The 22414-nt window shown below is 41.3% G+C and overlaps 1 protein-coding gene across 6 annotated transcripts in view; it reads left to right on the top strand.

Moving 5' to 3' along the window:
- sema5ba (sema domain, seven thrombospondin repeats (type 1 and type 1-like), transmembrane domain (TM) and short cytoplasmic domain, (semaphorin) 5Ba) overlaps positions 1 to 22414 on the top strand; it is a 177008-nt gene that overhangs the window by 105956 nt on the left and 48638 nt on the right. For all 6 annotated transcript variants that reach the window (XR_011178488.1, XM_069155010.1, XM_069155012.1 and 3 more), the window contains 4 exons: positions 8617 to 8679; positions 9449 to 9547; positions 9660 to 9873; positions 18235 to 18520. Coding sequence is in view for 5 of the 6 variants with exons in the window: in XM_069155010.1 (XP_069011111.1) it covers positions 8617 to 8679; positions 9449 to 9547; positions 9660 to 9873; positions 18235 to 18520 (662 nt within the window). In the remaining variant the exon portion in view is untranslated. The remainder of the gene's footprint in view (positions 1 to 8616; positions 8680 to 9448; positions 9548 to 9659; positions 9874 to 18234; positions 18521 to 22414) is intronic.

The raw sequence follows: 22414 nt of genomic DNA, 5'->3' as shown, positions 1-22414 counted from the left end.
TGTACGATCATGTTACAGATCAACTGTCTGCACATCTTTATTAATTTGCTCGCTGATTTTCAAACTCCTGCTTCACAGTTGAATAAGTCATGAAGTCTCTATCACTTCACAAGGTACCATATCTGATGCTACTGATTGCTCCTCGGTGTCACAAAGTGTTGCCAATTAATCAAGTTTTGAAATCACAGCTGATTTGTGTATTGTCTCCAGCATACTGCAGGCATTACATGTCACTTTGTATGAAAAACAACAAAATTATGTATATGAGGGGCATCCCAATAGCAAAGTGGTTAGCATGCATATCACATGGGCACATAATCCCTAAGTGGTGAGTTTGGATCCAGGCTGGCCGAAACCATTGCTGCATGTCATTCCCTTTTATTTCCTGTCAATCTCCACTGTGAGTCTCGGATAAGGCAGAAATTGTGCAGAAAAATAAACGTTCATCAGATAAATACATGTTTTTGTTTGTCCCCTATGAACAAATATCTCTACTGCCAGCATTTTATTGCGAGTTGAATGTAAAAATGTCATAATTTTCCTTTGATATAACACTAGTATTATCTTGGCATAGTTTTAATAAGTACAAGATATAGCATGATTGGCTTGCCACTATAATGACCAAGATTAGACCTTAAAAGTAAATGACCCTGAAAACAGCCAAGGGCTGATGGGGATAAAAGTCTTTTCTACGATGAAATCAGATCATCTCAAAAGATCAGTGTTGTTTTCTCAACATGAGCACTCAAAGAAGAACTTGAACTACAATCAGCTTTGCCTTACATGATCTGGTCAAAGAATATGTGAACAGACAAGAAGCTTGCCTGAGCATTTCACGTAATCGTATTTGGTGCGATGGTGATATTTTGGGGTCTGGAGCTGAGTACTGAACTACTGAAGCATAATGAAGTTCACTATCCAGCTCTGTCAAAGCCACGGCAGACAGAACACTGTGAAATTTAGTCATCTTTATGGGAGTAGTCAGGCATATCTGTTGAACTGGACTCTGTATTTTAATCTACAGAGGATACGTTGTGCTTTAGGAAGAAATATTTGTCGAAATGCTGCTTTTCATGTTTGAAGTCAGTCTGAAAGTTGTCAGGAGTGTTTGAAGTTTTGTGTTCATGGCTGAAAGGCTGTTTGTGACCTGCCTGTCTACCTGCATCAAGTTATGAACAATATGAACATTTAGTCAGAGTTTTAAAAATGTGCTGTGTGCTGAACGTGCCTACACACTCCGACTGCCTCCCTGCATGTCTGCAGCAGTATGTAGATGGAGGTGGAGGTTAATGACCTCTGGCTGCTCTGATTCAGCCTGTCGGAGTGCATTTTTGACGGAGAGAGGTATGAGCAGATGAGCTTGTGGTTATCAAGTGTATGTGGAGATGATTGTGAATAGACACTGTTGGCGTGAAACACAAAGGAGAGGATGTGGGTGTGTCCATGGATCAGTGTTAAGAGACAATGAGTTGCGAAACAAAAGGCTTGTTGAAAGTCATGTTTTATCCATCTGTGGTTTTGTGGCTTTGGAAACTCCATATCTGTCTGTTTATATAAGTGCATTTAAACAGTGTGGGATATATTTGTCTATTCCTTAATTTATTTGCATTTAGTCAACGAATGAAGTCTCTCATTTAGTGGTGGCAGGAAATGGCATGAAAATTGCACAATACCAAATCTGTAGCCTTTTTTATATGGAAGTACATCTAATAATACAGTTATTTACTATGACAGTATAAACTTGAGGACCAATAAAGATGTGTCTGTTTCTAGTACTGTATAAATTAAATTAGAGCAATTTAATACTTTGAAATTTAACAGTGTTGTGAATGTGTAAAATGAACAAGGACCTCACACAGTAAAGAATCAGCTAAGCTGTGGTAGAGCTGTGATTTGGATCAATTTCAGCTGTTTGTTTTTTTTCAATTTCAGTGATTTGTTTGTGCTGTGGTTGGTGAAGTCTTGTCCAAACATTTCTACCACAACAGATCCATACTAATACTCTGATACTCTGAGCCAATTCTCCCTTGATTTTATTGATGACATTCTTGATGACACTGCATGTTTAGCTCTATAAATATATAAATAAATATAAACACTGCTTTGAGCTACGCAGACATTTTCTCCAGCAATGACAGATTTTAAAGATCTTTGCCAAAAGACCATTTAAAATTTTGTTGATTTAAATACATTTTTCAAGGAAACGTTCTCCTAAAATATTCTAAGCCTTCACTATACATACTTACAGAAATTATTAGGCTCTATGTTAAAATTATGTTTAAAAAAAAAAAAAAAAAACAACATTTTTAATGCTTTTCTTGACTAAACTCACACCAGTTAGTTCCAACCCCCCCCCCCCCCCCCCCCCCCCCCCCCCTCAGTGATACACAAATCTATCTTGACTGGAACAAGTGTCAGACAGCTCCTATTCAAACAACCATTACTCCTCTGACACACTTATTTACAATATTCATGAGTTATAATTAGTTGTCACACATGATGTTAGCAGTGTGTCAGTGAGAGGCGGCCTTATCAACACAGCACCACATTTCAGAAACGACCACATTTGCAGGCACCGCTGCTCGCAGAGTCTCTTTACTTCATTAGTGGTTCCCGCTCGCCCCCCCCCCAACCCCCTACCCCTCTTTCTCTACTTTTCTCGTAAAAATAGAATTCATTTTGGTGCCCAGACACCATCTTTATGCAGTAAAAGTGATGAATCCTCCATCCTGCTACTAATTGTATTTTCTGCAATTTTATTTGCCCATAAAAAATTCATGTTTTTCCCCCCACCGTCTTCCCTCCTTTAAGAAAGATGCCGGGGGCCAAATATTCTTATTGTGTGTAAGGAGAGGTGAAATTGGGAGAAATGGAGTGTCAGACACAGGTTCGGAGGCTGAATTGATGGCAGGGATTGTACATGGTTGTTGGCTTTACTAATGGAGGGAAATTAACTCTAACATGCATCTGAGACTACAGGCACCAAAAAAAAATCTGTGGCCTTGGGCTGTATTTGGAAATGAAAAATGGCACTAACTTAGAACGCAGATGAGTCTTTAACAGATGAGTCTTTAACTGTCTTTAATTTTGTGCATTAAGAACCGTGATTAAAGTTTTGTATTTACTTTTGCAGCTCCTTCATGATAAGGGCTATAGAACTAATTTTAATTCCTTAAGTACATCCTCACATTTTTGTTTTAAAAAAGGATAACAACATTGCAATGTTTAAGCAGCAGTAAATCTCATTAGCATCAGTGAGCCACCGCCTTTGGGATGTGTGGCACCGCAGACAAAAACATGCAGATAAAATAACTTTTTATGTAAATCTCAGTAAATCTAACATTAGAACAAACTAGTAACTTGCCACGCACCTGTCTGAGTTGTGTGCATCGCAGAAACTGTAGGCTTCAGAGTGCGTAGCCGGCTGGCTAGTATCTAGTGATGGCATTTGAGGTGTTCAGGGAACATCTGTTATTGTACCCACAGAAATCCACCTGGGTTACATTCTCCCCCTCTAAACTGCATGGAAGATAATTATTTGTACTGTTAAATGAATTTTTTTTTTTTTCTTGAAATTAATTTGTAAGATTGGTACCAAAAGAATTAAAGAACAAGAACCTATTTCAACGTCAAGGTATTGAATCATGTTTTAATGATAATCAGCCCTTGGTGTTAACATATAATTGTACTGTACTTACCAGTGAACAGTAAGCCATTTTATCGTTATCTATGTTTTGTGAATATTGCATATTAGAAAGATAAAACAAAAGCATTCCCTCTCCTTCTTCTTGGACTTCAAGGGAAAAGTGACTTATATAGATAAGTAAAACACATTATAAAATCATTTAAAGTGGATTTCGCTCTTCGCAGATGCAAAACATACATCTGCCGTCTAAAGAAAGTGTGAGAAAAGAGCTGTGTTTTCATGAGATGCCTCCACCCACACATCCAGCAGACATCGGCATACTGCAGCTAAGTTGGCAGTGGATCACTGTCAGTAGTGTCTGAGGTAGAATACAATATAACCCCATCTGGCGGACATGTGAGAAGGGGGGGAGGGTGGGGGTAGAGAGTAATTTTGACATGAAAGATGGTTGTTTGTTCTCTCTCTCTATTAATAATCAACACAAGTTTCTTCTAACTGCAACCACACTTTTTCTTATCTTGACACACATTATCAAACATGTTTATTAGCTTTCTTTCCAACAGAGTATATAAAAAGACTGTTGGCACTCTAATGTCTATATGGCCAATATGAAGCTAGACAGGCAAGATCAACCCTTTAAAATGGCTATTTGGTTTTAGACATCTGTTTTTATATATATTAATCAAAAAAATATATAATGTGGTATTTAGTGAGCCTCAGAGATTGCTGGTATCTTTGGTTGGAGTGTAATTTAATCTGCAGATTTATGAGTTTTGTTAATCCTCTCATCTGCCACTTGTGTGTAAATAAGTGTATTTTCCGTAATGCCAAACTATTCTTTTAACCTGTGAGTTTGTCTGCCGAACCAAACATGAACACAGGTTACAGGTGGTGGGTCTAAATAGGTACATTTGGCAAAACGTCTGCCTTGTTGCATTATCTTTTCCTTTTTTTTTTTTATCTTTAGTATCAGCTTGTTGCTGTTTTCTCCTTTTTCTTAGTATAATTTCAGCTCTATGTTTAGAGGTCGGACTGCGCACTGAGCTGTTCTCCATTACAAATGAATAATTACACATTAAACAAGAACCTTTAAATCAACATGGAATTCATCTCTCACTGCTCCTGCAGACACAGTGTACAGCTTTTATTCATGCTGCTGATGGCAGTCGGGCCTTTCACGGTTTGGTACAGAGGGAAGGAATTTGAGAGGATGTCGAGGCAGAATTGGTATTCTCATAGGCTCTGTGTGAGTGTGGCTTTGTTCCAAAGTGGTGTGAAGAAGAGGAGATGGACAGAGAGAGGGGAGGAGGGGGAGGGCGGCACTTTCTGGTGAAGGTCAGCGGGTTAAGCCGACGGGGATCCTTGGAGACGGGGCCCTGCCGAAAAGATGGTAATGCTCCAAGCCGTGATTCATCGCAAAGGCATCCATCTCCCTGCGTGTGTGTGTGTGTGTGTGTGTGTGTGTGTGTGTGTGTGTGTGTGTGTGTGTGTGTGTGTGTATTTACAATGACGTCATCCCATCAGTCCACAGGCTGTCACGGGCTGACAGGCAGGGACTGTGGAGGAGCAGTGTTTTCATTTCAACAGGCAGAGTGTTGGAGCGCTGCGGAGGGGGCGGGGCCACTCTATGAATGGCAGGTGCCATGCTGTTCGCTGTGCTCGGTGGAAGTGGATTTCAGGTTGTTGACTGTCGGCATCCTGTTTGGCGGCAGCACAAGCAGACAGTCGAGCTCCTGCAGAGCGCGTTGGCTACTTCGGTATTTTTATTTCCCCTTCGTGTTCAGTGTCTGGAGCTCAAGTTTCATTTTAATCACAGTTTACTTTATATAGCTGTCCCCTGCTGCCGTCTCTTTCTCCAGTGCAGTCTGAGGCAGGTTAATTGAAGGAAGCTGCTGTGGGAGACAGGAAGATGAGATGTAACTATCAATATGGGCCAGAGCCCACTTACTGTTGTTCTATCAGCAGCAGGAACTTAAAATAGATTTGTCTTGGTTTCGCCTTCTAACCTGCACTCATGTACTGTATGGTCACAGAGGTTTTCTATGGTTTTTAAGTTTCGATTAGCTTTGTTGTCGCTGCTATAATGAGTATTTACATTGGAACAAATTACGACGTGTAATGAGCTACCTGGAGTGACAACCTCACTCAGCAGTTCTCCTCTTCTCTGTAAAACGTTTTAGTGCCTTTTAGCCTTTTTGTTGTTGTCTTGATTTACTCTTACAGCTCTCATCAACCTTGTTTACAGTCAGCAAAAAAGTGAGCAAGCAGCTGGCAAACATACTGGAGCATTGTGTAGTTTAAGTAACAGATATTACCTTTAGGAATTGGTTTAGATGAAAACAGACTTTTAGGATGATTATAATCAACAGTCTAAATGTATGAGTGTGATAGTGTTTCTAAGTCTGTTAATGGTGTCCTTAAGTGGCCAGAAATCAATTAAATTAATTTCCCCTAGTTGTTGACAATGCTACAATGGCAATTTTTTTCCCCCAGGATTTTCTGCCACTGAATCAGCCTTAATATCTGAAGGAAGTGCACACGCATCAGCATTTGTAGATCAGCCAATAGAAACGCCCTCTCTCTGAAATGACCCCTGATTGGCCTAAAGTCTCCATCACAGGTAACATTTTCTAAAGTCTGACTATAGAGCTGAGAGGAGGTGCAGAAGTCTATTGTTCTCAGATCACTTAAAATACAATTATATAATTTATGTCCTATGATGGCAAAAGTGCCAATAACCTAGCTTTAACACAGATTGAAATATTTATTATTGTAAAGGGTTTAGCCATTAGAAGGCAAAAGAACCAAAGTGACCCACAGCCTCAATGTATAAAGCTGTTTTGGTGAACGTGTTGGAGTCATGTTTGTGTCCACTGGATGAATCAAAGTCCAGTTTTTAACTCTAATTTGGTAGATTAGACACACCACAGTTTGGTGGTGGATAAGGATTTATGTCTACTGAAAACAGCTTTCTGCTGCTGCTGGAACTAAAGCTGATGAGAGCACTGAGTTTGAGCCACAGTGAATTTTTTTGTGAAGTAAAAAAAAAAAAAAAAAAAAAGCTAAAAGGGGCTAAACAGCAAAACATAACAGAAAAGCTGTTATTGTCCCAAGGAAGATTCGTTTTCACAGCCTGAACACAATAAACACAAAATCATACAGATATCCACAGAATCATAAACATTTAATGTTCATGTCCAATACAGTAAACACACAACTGGAAACATTCTCAGTTAGATAAAGTCATTCGATTCGGTGCTAATGTAGACACAATGTTGAGGCGTGGAGCTTAAAGTTGCATTTAAAACAATCAAGACTGGCATTTAAAATGTGGGGGAAACTATTTTCCCCCTGCAGTGTTTTGGCAGCAGAAACTGTTCTGGCAGTGCAATCAAAAATACAATCACAGAGTCATGAATTTGTCTATGAACATAGGCTTAGTGGAAAAGCAAAAAAAAAAAGAAATCCCAGGACAATGTGCAGATGTTTGCCCAGCTCATTAAGTAGTGGATTGCACGGTTCAGTCTGGTGTTTTCACTCATTAGCAAGAATTTATGCAGAGGCTAATCATCCAAAATCATGAACTTCCACTCCTGCAAGCACAGTTGATAAACTCCATGATCTGTGAAATAAGAGATCTATTTATATACTCAGTGGATTTAAACTCCACGTTTTGTCTCCAGAATGGTTTTGGCAGTTCCCTTAAGTTCTCATTAAATGTGCTTATAATGTTTTATTTCCATTTAAATTCTTAAAGAGCTCCATTCTCTTTGCTGAGAATCTAAAAAGATTTGATTAACTCAAAACTATATTTTCCCTGCAGAATTCCTCTCCTCTGAGTCTCAGGGCTGTACAGTTTTTAGCCTCTTCCGCCGAGCTTTAATTAAAGCCGAATGAAGATCCGGAAACGAACATGAGTTACGCCCTATTACCGCAGGACAAATTCACACATGAAAAATGAAATTGACCAAGACTGCATATTGGACTTAGGACGAGCTACAGTGTGGATCAGATTTATTTCTTTTTACTCTGGAGTTTCATGTTTGTTTGAGTCCTCCGTTTGGCTCCTGGTATTCTGACCTAGTTTGGTGTTGACTCTTGGTTGGCCTCAGTTGGCAGGCTTGTGTCGAATTTTGGGTCACAACTTTGTCCCGCTTGCCGATTGTCCTGGAAAAGGCGGTTTGTAATCTCGATCTCGATGATTATCTCTTGTGCATGACAGTGATCCCTTTGGGAGACAGACAAATAAATAAATATAAAAAGCTAGAAAGATGGCGACTGATTGATTTTATACGATGGCAGACTTTTTAGACATTGTAGCTAACCCACCTTCTCGGGCAGTGAGATCAAAGAAGAGGATGAGATGGGGGAGGATGAGTAAAATGAGGCCAGTGACACACAACAGGGGGTCCTCTGGCACCTGCTCGTATGCACTTCATTGCCAAGTGAGGGACATTTCTCAAACCTCTTAACAAGAGCCAGTGCCGCTCTGGTGGCCAAGTAGCCTGTGTGTATGCACATGCTTTAGTGTGTTCGCAGTGCTTGCCGCCTGAATCCATAATTAAGCCCGAGACATAACCATCAACGGGGATATAATTGGCCTGTAGTAGTAATGGGGGAGGGTGGAGGTGAGTGCTGCAAACTTTCTGAGAGGCAGAGGAGAAGAAGAAAGGAGAGGAAGATAGAGAAAAAGCTATTTACATGATAATGCTGCCCTCGGTCCTTCAGCTGCCTCGTTGCGTGCCTTGCCCGCTACCCTCAAATGAGCTCTTGGCTGGCAGGCCGGTCGTCATGTTTACACAATAAACAAACAGCAATGAGGTTAAAGTCCTTTCATGCATCTTTTTGAGCATGCCTACAGTATTAGCAACAGTCAGTTGTTGCGTAACTGTTGTGGTGTCTGAAGGACTCAGCTGAGTGCTTTTTCGGCCTTCTTTGACGTTTTTTTTTTTCTTGTTTTTGTTTCCTAGGCGACAGAATGGGCACCGGACGAGGAAACCAGGAGGTCCTGTCAGAGCAAAGGCAAAACAGAGGTAACCTCGATCACGCCCCCAATTACAACACTTCATGTCAGCGCTGCCTGGCACACAGGGAGGCCATTTTGATATCTGTTGGCTGTTGCGACGAGGTTCTTGTGGGCCTCATGGGAGGGCTCTGTACACAACAACTATTTCAGACACTTCAATCAAGAGTTGTTTTTTTGCAGCGCAGAGAAGGCAATGGGAAGGGTAGGAAAATGTGCACAAGACAGCCTCGGGTTGAGATACTGAGACACTCAAAAGAACTTTCAGTCAAATATGTCTGATAGCAATCGCTGCCATCAGTTGTGTTATTTAGATTATTTTCTGAGAACTGATTGCAACAGCATCTTTATCTCCCACTGTGCCCACTGTGCCCACTGAGCGAAGAATGACTCCAAATACACAAAACAGACAGACAGTTTTCTGTCCCGCATCATGACAATTACCTGTTTTTACCGCAAAAGATCAATAAATAATTTTCATGGCTTTGTTAAAGCAGATTTGATTCTTTTTACTAAGGGCGTACTTGACTTATTGTTGGGCGTTTGTCGATGTCACAAATGGGATTCCACTTAGTTGCAAACAAGTATTCATATTTTCGAACAATAGACCTACAGGAGCGAAAGCCGCAGACATTGAATTACTTTTGATTGCATGCCAGTCGAGCACCAGAAGACTTGGTCTATTGTCCTTCTCAGCAACACGTCCACGAGTATTTAGCAAACCACCTCAGCTTTTGCTCGACTCTAATTTCTTTCTTCTTCCCTTGACTTCCATGCAGATTGAATGTCAGAACTACATCAGAGTCCTGCTGGTGAACAAGACTGAGGTCATGACCTGTGGAACCAATGCTTTCCAGCCACTATGTATTTCCCGAGAGGTACAGTGGAGTTTGTATGTGGGTGTGTCATCTTGTGGAAAAACAGCGAAATCACTCTAGATTTGACCTGCTGCTCTACCTTTTCTTCTCGTTATCTTTTCATTCATCCCAGGTGGGGAACATGAGCAGCGTGCTGGAGCGTGTGAACGGCGTGGCACGCTGCCCGTACGACCCTCGCCACAACTCCACGGCAGTGGTGACGGAGAGCGGGGAGCTGTATGCCGCCACCGTCATCGACTTCTCCGGCCGCGACCCAGTCATATACCGAAGCCTTGGAGGGATGCCACCTCTCCGGACCGCCCAGTACAACTCCAAATGGCTCAATGGTACAGTAGCAATACACTGTCGTATTGAAACTCAAATTGAGTATCATTTGCTTTTGTGGGTTTTTCTGCATCTGTGCTAGCGTGGTACGAACCAGACCCAATTTCACGGCATGAATATGGGTCTGGCCCACCCACCATAAGGTATTCACTGCAAAGAAAACTGAAGCTGTGAGGGACAGTCAGTGCAGCCAGGCCGCATTTGTGCTGCAGCTAATTATACATTTAATCACCAAATAATTATATATTTTTCAGCTAATTGACTGATATCTGTCTAATAAGTCAAAGATATTAAATGTACTATTATATAAAGCTGAGATGAGCTGAAAATGTGTCACATTGGAGTAGGTCAGACCAGCAGGCACAGCTGGTAACTTTAACAATGAATTGATTATAACATTTGCTTTTGATGATTTGAGTTTATTTTGGAGTATTTAAAATGCAAAGTTCTGCAGAAATACTGCAGAGAAAATCTGGCGCTTTGAGTGGTCTGACTTGCTACTCTGTTGTTGTTTCTTGGGGTCAGTATTTTTTTACGGTTTTGTATCAGGGGTGAAGAATTTAATCAAACAGGACCAGTAATTTGATCGCGCTATAAAACCGTGTTGGATGTTTCAGATACCGCACACGAGGTTAAATTGTGTTAAACACCCTCTGAATTTTTCTACTGTTTCTTTAAACATTGTCCTCGGCCTGTCTGGAGCAGCGGCCGCGCCAAGTCTGCACTTTTCCTTCCAACCCCATCGGCTCTTTTGTTACAGCTAAGATAGATCAATCCGACAGGGGTTTTCTCAAAGGATTACAAAGACTGTGTTGATTTGAAGTTGTGCGTGGAAACACACAGCACAGGTCAGGCATAGGAATTGGTGGGATTTATAGAATGGCGGAAAACATGAAATGCTGTCAATCCTGCCAGTGTCGGTGTCAGTAATCTCCCTGCTGCTGACACTCTGACTTTTCCTGTGAACTCGTTGCAGCAGAAATTCATTCACACACATCTCTGACTCCTGCAGAAATGTAGATGGACTTTCCCTGAGCGGGCTGTCATCGAGTTCCTTTGATATGCAGAAACACTTAGATAACTGGATTCATGTAGAGAGGTGAGGTGGGAGGAGTTATTTTAAGCATCAGTGGTTTTGGAAGTAAAGGTCAAATTCATTTTCTGTTGGATGACCAAAAGTTGACGCACTTTCAAAGCTTGGATTGATATAAAAATGTTCTGCTTTTATTGTTAGGACAAAAGGCAAGCAGCTGTGTCAGAAAACATCTGGTTCTGTCATAATGTAAATAGTGCCGCAGATATAGATTTCTTTTTCGGTTCCTTAATCTGTTTTATTGTCTGAGATAATCCGTTGATGTCAAAACATCAAGAACATGACAGTTTACAAAAAAAAATTGCAATCAGTATTTCCTGGAGTCCAAGGAGAAGTCGTCAAATTGCCTGTTTTGCCTGACCAGCTGTCCAAATGTGTTGAATCTACAGTGACATGAAACAGAGGGACGGGAGATAGGGACTGAAATGCAGATAGATCTGAGTTGAAAGCTTGTGATTCCACCAGGAATAAGTTGTGCCAGCCTGAGGCCAGACATTGTATTGTGGTCAGGACACCAGCGAATAGTGTATTTTATTGCCAGCGCCGTGGCAAGATCATTTAGATGAGACGTATGAAAAGGAAAAGAAGATGATATTGAGAACTTTCGGCTGATATAGAGGGGCGGGGTAGAGGTGGATGAGTCATTGCGTGATCGTCATTAGAGCTGTTAAACAAGTTTAAAAGGGACGATGGGTGTGAGTATTGAGGGGAGAAGTTCTGGGACACCAGGACTGCGGTTGAGTCTTCCCGAGGTGTCGTGGGCCGAGCTTGACGAAACGTCGGTGAAGGGAGGCGTCCACTTGATAACCCCAGAGAGATACTGCACACTCTCACCGTGTTGCCGAGGCTTTGTACGAGCTTGTGTCTGACTTTGGTGTATGAGCAATGTGGTATTGCGGTAGCGTTAGCATAGCATCCTGTGAGTTAGCGAGGCATTTCATTGGTGACAATAGGTTTGAACACTGATTCAGTCAACCCTTGCGGTGTTGTTCTGCAATGTAATGGCACTTTGTGTGTAGTTTAAGACAAAAGAGTCCAAGGAGATGTTTTCAAATTGCTGAAATTTGTTGACTCTTCAACGACAAGTAAAGCCAAATATTTGAGAAGCTAGAAAAGCTGGATATTTTCAAATTAAACTGATAAATTAATCATCTGAGTTGTTAATAATTATCTTATTTCACTAATGTCGTAATCAGGTAATCATAAACCCTAAAATTAGCAAATATTCACACATGCTTGGTAAACTGCATTATGATGAGGATGTGAAAGATGTGAACTTCTGTCAGAATAAAGGGAAACCAGTAATATGTGTGTGTGTGTGTGTGTGTGTGTGTGTGTGTGTGTGTGTGTGTGTGTGTGTGTGTGTGTGTGTGTGTGTGTGTGTGTGTGTGTGTGTGTGTGTGTGTGTGTGATAGAGGATGGATGAGAGAGAGGCAGAGAAGATAGACTGAGAAGTCAGTGAGCGATGTAATTATTCCTCACAGCAGGGAGAGGGTGAAATTACAACACACAGCATGCTTCACGCCATGCAGGGACTCTGCTGTGTTCATGCGACTTTGTGATTCTCATCATATACACTGTATGTGTATATTGACTGTAGACATGGTGCATCTGCTTCCATGTGTGTCCCAGCAGTGTGTGTGTGTGTGTGTGTGTGTGTGTGTGTGTGTGTTTTAAAATGACACACACACACACACACACACACACACACACACACACACACACACACACACACACAGAAGGAGAGTATGTAGATGGGAGGTGAGTGGCACAAAGATGAGTAGCAAAGTAGATAGTGTCCTCATCCGCACAATCACAGCTGGCTGCACACACAGTCAAGCACACATGTTGCCCTCCACTCCAGCAGTCAAAGCTTGCTTTGCTTCATGGCTGATTCTGTGAGGGTGATGGAGTTCTGTGCCCAGTGGATTTGGGGTGTGAATGAAAATCTCATTTCCAGCTCTAAGCCTCTCCAGTTCAGGAGGAGAACCAAAGGCAGGGAGGGGGTCCTGGATCCAATCAATCTGTTCCCTTATTGGATTGGTAGCCTGCCAGGTGCTGACCAACTGTTTCCCATCATGCATCTGAATGTCACAAAGAGCTTCAGATTCGCCTGTGAAATAATCTAAACATTGTCTGCATTAAATGGAACAGTATACTGTATTTATTCATATGTCTCTTAGTCACCTTCAACCTCCTCGCAGCTTTCATGAAAGTATGTTTTGGTACATATAGCAACAGATATAAAACAAAAGCAAGAGCATTCCCAATCCTTGTGTATAACCATGCAAACACATGATCATTCAACCTCAAAATGAATACATCTGATTTGAATTAGAAAACGTGTTTTTCGTTTGTTAAAAGAAAGGAAGGAAGTAAAAATGTATCACTGAATATTTTGCAAAAATGAAATACTTTGCATACAGTATGTCCATTTATGACATCTCCTGGGGGGGAAATCATAGCATTAGTTCAGGTGGAGCACTGTATTATCTGATTGGCATGAACTGCTTCTTTTTTGCTCCTCCATCAGTGGCTCGTTCATCCGCTGCTTAACCCATAAATTGACTTGTAACATACAGTCATATTCATACAGTTGTATGCAACGGACTTTACTGCCACAATTATTTTTTACTGCTGCAGCTCCCACTACTGCAGTTGGACAATACTCTTGATTTTACTGAGATTCAATGATTGTGTGTGTGATTCTCAGTTTTTTAGGGTAAATGCTTTCCATATAAATCCTTATTGCTACTAGAATAGCTGCCTCAAAGCTTTTTCTGTCAAATTTAACCGTATAAAGCTTTTACGAATGGTTAATTCTTTGACAGACGTGTCTGTGATTAGAATGAAGGTTGAGTTTAGGATGAGTTGACTTTTCCAGTAACCAAAACTGTAGTATTTTCCTTATCTTAGCAAAAAATGAGAACCCCAGTCAGTGTCATAATCCTATTCTGTGTATCTTTGCGAGAAAAAAAAAGAGTTGACACTGAACATGATCCAGGACTTTGGAAAAACAAAATTAGTATTATATAAACACGCAGCAGCATAACATAACTGTGATTTACCCCGGTGCAAATATTCTTCTTGTTCTCCGACCACACCCGTACTAAATGTGCACACACATGCACACACACTTTTAACCCATGGTGCTTCTTCTATAACTGCTTGTCCATTTGCTGAAGAGCTTCTTGCTTGAGAAAAAACTATCATGATGTCAAAGAAAGTTATGACAAATGACACGGAGCAAACAAATGAGCATTTCCCCATATGCCTTCTTCTTTTGGAACTTTTGAGAATAAAGCAACCAAATTAAATAGGCCCAAGTTACAGATAGAAATAACAGCCTATTTATTTATAATAAAACATGTAGTTTGCATTTTCTCCCTGTGCTTGCGCAGATTTCCCCCGGGTCATCCGGCTTCCTCCTACAGTCTACAGACATGTGTGCTAGGTTAATGGCCCTGTGATGCAACCTGTCAGGGTGTTCCCCGCCTTTGCCCAAAGTCAGCTGGGATAGGCTCCAGTCCCCCAGGACCCTAAAGCGAGTATAGATAATGGATGGATGGATTTAGTTTGGGAATATTTTAATAAAGATACGAAAAGGCTTTGACTCAAAAACACAAGTGTCATACATAGGGTGGAAAAGTGGTCGGCGTTTAGTAATGTTGTTGAATGGTTAATCTGAAGTGTGAAAGTGTCCATGTGTGATAGGGCCAGCCCCAAAACTCGTACATGTGCCCTTAATAGTTTCTGGATTCCTGCACCGGTTGGACTGACTGAAGTTATGTAAGGCTAATATTTAAGGCTATAGCTTTCTATGTGGAGTCTGCATGTTCTCCCTGTGCCTGTGAGGGTTCTCTCCGACTTCCAAAGACATGCATGTCAGGTTCATTGCCAAATTAACAAATAGCCCTTAGGTGTGAATTAGAGCGTGAATGGTCTTTGTTTCCATCTGTCGCTATGTGTTGGCGTATCCTGCCTTCGCCCAAAGTGAGCTGGGACAGGCTCCAGCCCCTCCCCTGACCCTGTTCAGGATAAAGCAGGTATAGATGATGGACGGATGGATGGACTGTACATAAATCATAATAGAGGGCAATAAGTAGTGAAAAGCAAATGCAAAAAATGATCAGACTAAAGGCATCATCTCCCATCCTTCATGGATCAGTTTTACTCTCTTGCAGCATCTCTTTGTGAATGTTAAGTACCCTCTCTCCTACTACTGTGATTGTTTTTGATCTAAAGCGTCATGTGATGTTACCGATGACATCTTCACTCCTCCTGCGCCCAACCATCCTACCAGATTGAACAATCTGTTTACCACTCAGCAGGGTACTGGAAAAAAAAAACTCGGTTCATCACATTTGCACCCACGCAGCTTCAGTAATATTATGCAGAATCTGTCAGCTCCACCTGCCCTCTCTGGCTGACACATACAGTATGCATAAACACAGGTATGTAAACAAAGATGGGCTCCGGTGTGCCTCCACGTAGAAGCTCAGACAGGATGAACGCACATACATATCCCTTACATTACACAGCTGATATATGCATACACGCACTTCTTCATGTGGCTTTTAGCTGCAGAGAAGGTAGCGTTGGTGCATTATGGTCATCGCGCCTCCGTTGCGTTAATTGTCACACCACAGATATGACACCACTCAGTTATTCATCTGCATGCTTGTTAGCAACAACAGTCTAAATGGGGATGTGCAGTTTATTACGGAGATCTTGACAAATGTTTGACCAGTTTTTTCATCACAGGTATGAAGCCCTGCACGATAACGCCATTACGCCTTTGATTAGAAATACAGACTGAGAGTGAATTTATAAGTACTATGATAAACCCTCCATTAAATGTAAACTGGATAAGTTGATTAGATCACCTGCTAGATTATGCACCGCTGCTCTCCCACTTTATGCCCGCTCCACATCGGGGCAGAATAACTACAGTGAGGTCTTCTGCACCGGCTTTATAAAAGCTGACTACAGCTTCAGAAAGTTGAAATCACTCCCCCAGCTGATTGTTCTTGGTGTTCACGTGTGCTCGGTCCAAACCACTAGTTGTTTTTATCAGATGTGAAATGGTATTCGAGGGCTGCTGACAGCCATTTTGTCTCTTCCTGCTCTGTTTCACAAATCGTATTCTCTCTTATAAAGAAAAAGTCTTGCGAGCCCCTGAGGCACAGTCCATCACGGCTGTTAACAGGTCATTTCCACTGTAAGTGTGTTAAAGTGTTTGCGTGTGACTGTGTTTGCAGCACCTTCCTTTTATTTCTTATTTTTTTAGGGGTTTGCATGTATATGTGCGAATTAAGGGTGATATTCTTTCCTTTTTGTGTTCGTGTTCGTGTTCGTGCTCGTGCTCGTGCTCGTGTTCGTGTTCGTGCTCGTGTTCGTGCTCGTGCGTGAGAGTACGATATCACTTTCGATAAATGGGTCCCAGTGGAAAACCGAGGTGACAGCAAGCAGAGGATTGTTTTCTCTGTTTCACCGCTCCTGCATGTGAGCAGTACTTGTCTAAAAGAGGAAAATACCGCAGCAGAAAAACACATCTTCAGCAGGATGAAGCCACTATCACCTCAGTGTCAAAACAGTCAGCGTGGGTGTTTCTTTTTTTAAATATTTTTCAGTTTCAATCTGCATCTTAAAAGTCAGACGTGTCACAAGATGAATTCAGGGTCTTTCTCAAGTACTTTCCAACAGCAGACATGTTTGCTGGCAGTAACACACTCGGCAAAGCCCACTCTGTACGTCTCCTGTGAAAACAACACATCTCCAAGATCTCATGTTTTCATGATGACTAAAAACGGCTTTGTTTGTAACAATGCATTTGTTTTGCTAACCCAGAGGTAGTGAAAATTATCATTGTTTTCTCTACATACTGCTTTTGAGATTTTCAGATGTATTTTCTAAATGCTGTGAGCACCTTCAAGAAAATTCAACTCATCGATTGTCTTGAGGTGCCTTCACATCTGTCTGATACAAATATTTCAACATCCCTATACATAAAGCCAAAACTATCGACATGGCTTAAAAAAAAAAGGAATAATGTTGAACTGATCATTTAAGGCATTTCAAGCTGCGCAAACATGGCATCAAGATCCGATCTCATGTGTCCTGGCGTGAATGATTACAAGTGGTCACTTAAAAGTAAAGGTGTGAATCTTTCACCTGAAAATCTCTGCCTGCTCTGCTCTTACTGTTTTTGTAATCTCCTGTGTGATTCTGCTGAGCACAGCTGAACTGTACAGAAAGCAGAAAAGATTTACAGACAAACTCGCGCCTTTAGAGCAGCTGTTTAGCGATTTAAAATACAAGCTGCACTATGCTTTTTTCACCAAAGCCTCCTCTGAGTTTTTCTTCTTTTTTTTCCTTTTAGTTTTTGTAAAATCATTCCCGACACACATCAGACCCATAGCTGTGGGAGAGCCACCGCCCCCTCACGCAGTTCATTTATCCACAGTAGAGTAATTCAACGCGAACAATTTAGTAATCTGACCAGTCGGGTCCTGACAGTTCAGGTTGTGAATTACAAACTCCCTGAACTGTATGTAGACATCTACTAATTTGAAATATGTCCTATATTTCTATAGATGAAGCATTGAAATGAGGCTCAGTGAGCAAATATGTGTCCCATTTGTGATGTATGTACTCATTTGCATATAGAGTGAGCTCTGATCTTCCGTGGTCATTTGAGACCCATGACAATGCCAGGTGGGAAAAGACATGTGATCTGATCACAGCAGGACAGATTGATAACGTTGGGTATGCTCAGCCTAAAAGATTTCAAACTCACACAGATGTACACTGGCTCCTCTGCATTGAGTCATGTGTTTACAAAGGATGACAGTAACATCCCTGTTGTTCAGTCTCCTTTACCTGATAACCCAGCCAGCAGGGAGGGCCATTAATCATTTGCTGTGTCACCTAGGGCAATAAAAGTAGCATGGGCATCCAGTTAAACAGACAAAGCTCCATAGATTTACCATCAAAACATCAGACAGATTTATTAGTAACCATTTTTTATCTTCTTCTTCTACCTCTGCTGCTTTGCTTTTCATTAACACGTTTGACATTGAGGCTCTTTTCCAGACCATCTTAACCGGGAATGTAACAGTAGCAGATGCTATTGCAGTCAATAATAAGGAGTACAGAGGTCAAAGCAGCAACATCTACAAGATAAATGTTGCAAATATTTCTGTTTCCCCAGAGTCAACATAATGATCTTCTCTCGCCCTCCCTCCACCCTCTTTCCTCCTCCTTGTAGAGCCCCACTTCATCTCAGCCTACGACATCGGCCTCTTCACCTTCTTTTTCCTGAGGGAGAACGCAGTGGAGCACGACTGTGGCAAGACGGTCTATTCCCGCGTGGCCCGAGTCTGCAAGAACGACATCGGCGGACGATTTCTCCTGGAGGACACCTGGACAACGTTCATGAAGGCGAGGCTCAACTGCTCGCGCTCCGGAGAGATCCCCTTCTACTACAACGAGCTGCAGAGCACCTTCTACCTGCCCGAGCAGGACCTCATCTACGGCATCTTCACCACCAATGTGTGAGTGAGCTCAAGTTGTTTCACAGCAGCTATTGACATGTGTGTGTAGAATGAAAATAGAATAGAATGGATATTTATTGTGATTGTACTTATTGTGATTGTAACAAAAAGTATGCAACGTAAAAGGTCATACATAAAAATGACAAATTAAGGCGGATAGAAGAGAGCAAAATAATACATAAATGCAGTAAGAGGAATGAAATGAATGAATGAATGAATGAAAACCTTCATTACCCCAAAGGGGAATTTGCTTTGCACAAGAGCATCAACAACAACCACACGACAACACCAAATACATGATATCATAAGATAAAAATCGTCATCAAACAACATAAAGGACATAATAAAAGCATCATTTGGGAAATCGATAAAAGGACATAAAGTGTGAAGTGCAACAGAGTGCCAATCTCAACCCTCTGATCTGAGCTTGTTAGGCAGCTAAATGCTGCGTGCAACAAAGGCTGTGATGCCTCTTTTTGTCCTCATACTGGGCATGCTGTACCTTCGCCTTTAAGACAGGAGTGTGTATTCAGACCATTGAGGGTCTGCTATGATCTTGTGAGCTAAGGTCATGGTGTACCGGTCTGTCATGTAATACTGCACATTGGTCCCCAGTTATCTTTCCATCCAGTTTAACAACCCTGTCAAGTTTGTTCTTGTTTAGTACAGACAATGCCCCCTCCCCGACGCTGAATATAGGTCTTGTAAGACAATGTCATCACGGATCCATCCACATTAAAACTTCAGAGTGTCCTTAAAAAGTAGAGATGTTGCTACGCTAATACATAACAGATTAAAAAAGAGTGTCAAGTGTTTAAAAAATTGTATAAAGTGACTTAGCAGCGGCATACCAGTCTAATGGGCAATATGATGGAAAAGGAGGTATCAGCAATCTTTTTTTTAGACATTTATAATGGTGGGATAAACAGAGGTCACAGCTCTTGGAAAAAAGTGTTTTTTAGGTAACATGAGTAAGATACTGCAGCACTGAGGTTTGACATTTAGGGAGCGTCTGTGTCGAGAGCTTCACCTGTTGAATAAAGCTCTGCAGTTTGATTAAGTTGAACCAGCTTTGTACCCCTCTATAGTCGCACCTATTCTTAACAATTTCTACAACCAATTTAAGTGTGAAGTGCCTTTTTCGCATGTAAACCAAGTGGAGAAGAAACAGCTGCAGCTAAAAAGTTGATCCAGTTATCTTGTCATATTAACAGCTTTTCCAGGTGTGACTTTACTCTGGTGTTGGGTATACACACGAGTTGTGTTGTTCATTACTTATCACTTATTTCCAATGTTCTTCTGTAACCTTGATTATTACTTTTATTGGGAGCAGCAACTTTACTATCCCTCGTTTCTTTTTCAGTTGCAAAATTTTCATTTGCATACTTTCTTAAAGGTCTTAGCTGAGTTAATTAATCACAATAAACAGACGTGGTAACCTGATGAAGTGCCTATTCTTGCTAAAATTATAATTTAAGGAAAAAAAATTGATAAAGAAATTCTTCCAGCAAGAATAAAACATTTAAAACTCCTCTGACATTTATCATCTAAATTATCTCAGCGTGCGTCCAAGATGAAAACAAATGTAGGAATGAGGGTGGGTGTACTTTCAGATTAGCTCATCTGGAGGCTGCTATTCAGCCTCTGTTCGGGGATGGAGGATTACGTGGGCTTCCTGGGCATAGCCCCAGGACCCTGGAGCTTCAAGGGGCCTCTGGACCAGAGCCTGTGTGTGAAATGACTCAATATTCCTTGTTGGAAAGTCACAGAACCCAGTTAAAAGATGCAAAACAAACCCAAAGAGGCACAAAAAGGCACCAAAGAGACACAGACTGACCACAAAGGGATTCAAAAGGACCTCGTCTATGTCCAAGGGCTCCGTGTCCTCTTTATCTGACCTCTGATGTGTATTTAAAGTGACAGAAAGAATGACTTAACATACATTGTATCACATATACAAACTTTCAGTCAGACTTCTTTGACACTATGGAACAAAAAAAATAACAAAACACTACTTTACCGTCCATAGTCTACTTCATGCAGACATTACTACAAGTAAAATTACTGTAATGTAATACTTATCCAGGCACTGCTCCTCATCATCGCCCTCACTGTTGAATAGAATAGATGAACAGCTCCACCGAATCAAGCAGCAGCTGTGCTGAAGAGCCTTTTCAGTACCAACAAGAATATTAATAGGCGAACACACACACACACACACACACACACACACACACACACACACACTTCAACTTCTTTTCACGTAGCCCTCAGATTTTATCACTTCATAAGGTCTGTTACTCCGACATTTTCCTGCCTATACAGAGAAAGAGACACTAAAGTTTGGAGCCTCCCCGCTGCTGCTAATGATCAGTGTGGCTGCATGCAGCTCTCAGCCGAGCTGGATACACAGAGTGACTCACACTCTCGCTGGTGCTTGATTGCTCCAGGTGGGAGTGTCACACACTTCATTACCGAGAGGAAACACTGACAACCTAAGTGTGTGTACATTAGAGATCCTGTTATGCCTTTTATGTTCAGTGAAAGTGTAATCGCATCACATTTTTGCTCAACTACCTCCAAGAACCGCCATCCAGAAAAAAACACTTCAAGAAACATATTGTGGGTAGAAATCTGAGCAAACATTCACAAGCTCATTAGGTCATCACCATCGAGACTTAATTTCCCCTCTACCCCCTCTTTACCCTGTGACCAAGTATCCTAAAAAAGCATTCTCTGCAACAATAGCCTTGACTTTTCGTTTAATGCCACCTGCAAGCTACAGTTTCCACATCTAATTGAGTGTGATGACCTTTTCCGTGCGCATTCATGCCCCTCACAAGAAGAATTCTGGACACTGACTTTTCCCCATAATAAGATATCGACTTCACATTAAAAAAATATATGCCATTAAATAGCAAAACACATTCCTGCTTTCAAGAGGAGCAACCCGGCAAATTTTCATCCCCTGGCCTTTACTTGAGTGCCACCTTTAGGATTTTTTTTTTTGCTCTCATTCTACTGAGGCTCTGAAAACCAACAGTACTTATGGTATTCGTTCTACCACTGCTCTTTTGTGCTGTACAGTGTAATGAACGCTGGAGCCTGTGGCACTGGAGGTAGGAGTACAGCAAGAAAAGTTTTTAGAAGTGGTAAATCACTTGGAGTTTTCACTTTTTTGCTATCTTATTCTCTGTCTTTCCCAGAGTTTGAGAAAACTGATAACAGAGCAGTTACAGATGGCCCACCTGACATTTCAATTCCACTGATTCTGTGGCACACATGACAAACAAAATTGTTCATGCCAGATGGTGTCATGTACTCTGGACAGCTAGTTAAGATATAAATTGCAGTCTGTGAATTCACATATCTGTTCATTAATCTTGCATGGTTTGGTTCAGGTGTTATATTTCTTTCTTTTGCCCTTTATTATTCCCTACAGAATAAAAAATAAATAAATATATAAATACAGATAAAACTCACTGCAAACATTTGGGTAGGTCGCCAAACATGCATGTGACTCATGATTGATGAAATGAGTTGTCCAGAGAGACAAAAAAATATAATGAAAATTTCAAGTACTTTTGAATTTGGCAAGTCCAATCTGAAGACACCAGTGATGAGTGACTCAAATTGAGTGTTAGAGTTGTGTGTGTGTGTGTGTGTGTGTGTGTGTGTGTGTGTGTGTGTGTGTGTGTGTCATTTGGTATTCAGATGTATTCTGTGTTCTGTCAGGGGAGAAGTCGAATCCTGCCTCTCACCTTCTGCTTTCTCACCTGTTAAGCTGCCAGTATTTGACACGACGTGACTGCTTCCCATCAGCCTGCAGCCATTTTTAGTGACAGACAGAAAGAGAGCGGGGAATGGTAGAGGTACAAAAGACAAAGACGATGA

The sequence above is a fragment of the Embiotoca jacksoni genome, unplaced genomic scaffold (assembly GCF_022577435.1).
Source record: "Embiotoca jacksoni isolate LCO1_2020_lvr unplaced genomic scaffold, fEmbJac1.0.p SCAF_2, whole genome shotgun sequence".
Taxonomy (NCBI): domain Eukaryota; kingdom Metazoa; phylum Chordata; class Actinopteri; family Embiotocidae; genus Embiotoca; species Embiotoca jacksoni.
Note: the sequence above shows the minus strand (reverse complement) of the source record. Positions and strands in the feature narration are given on the sequence as shown.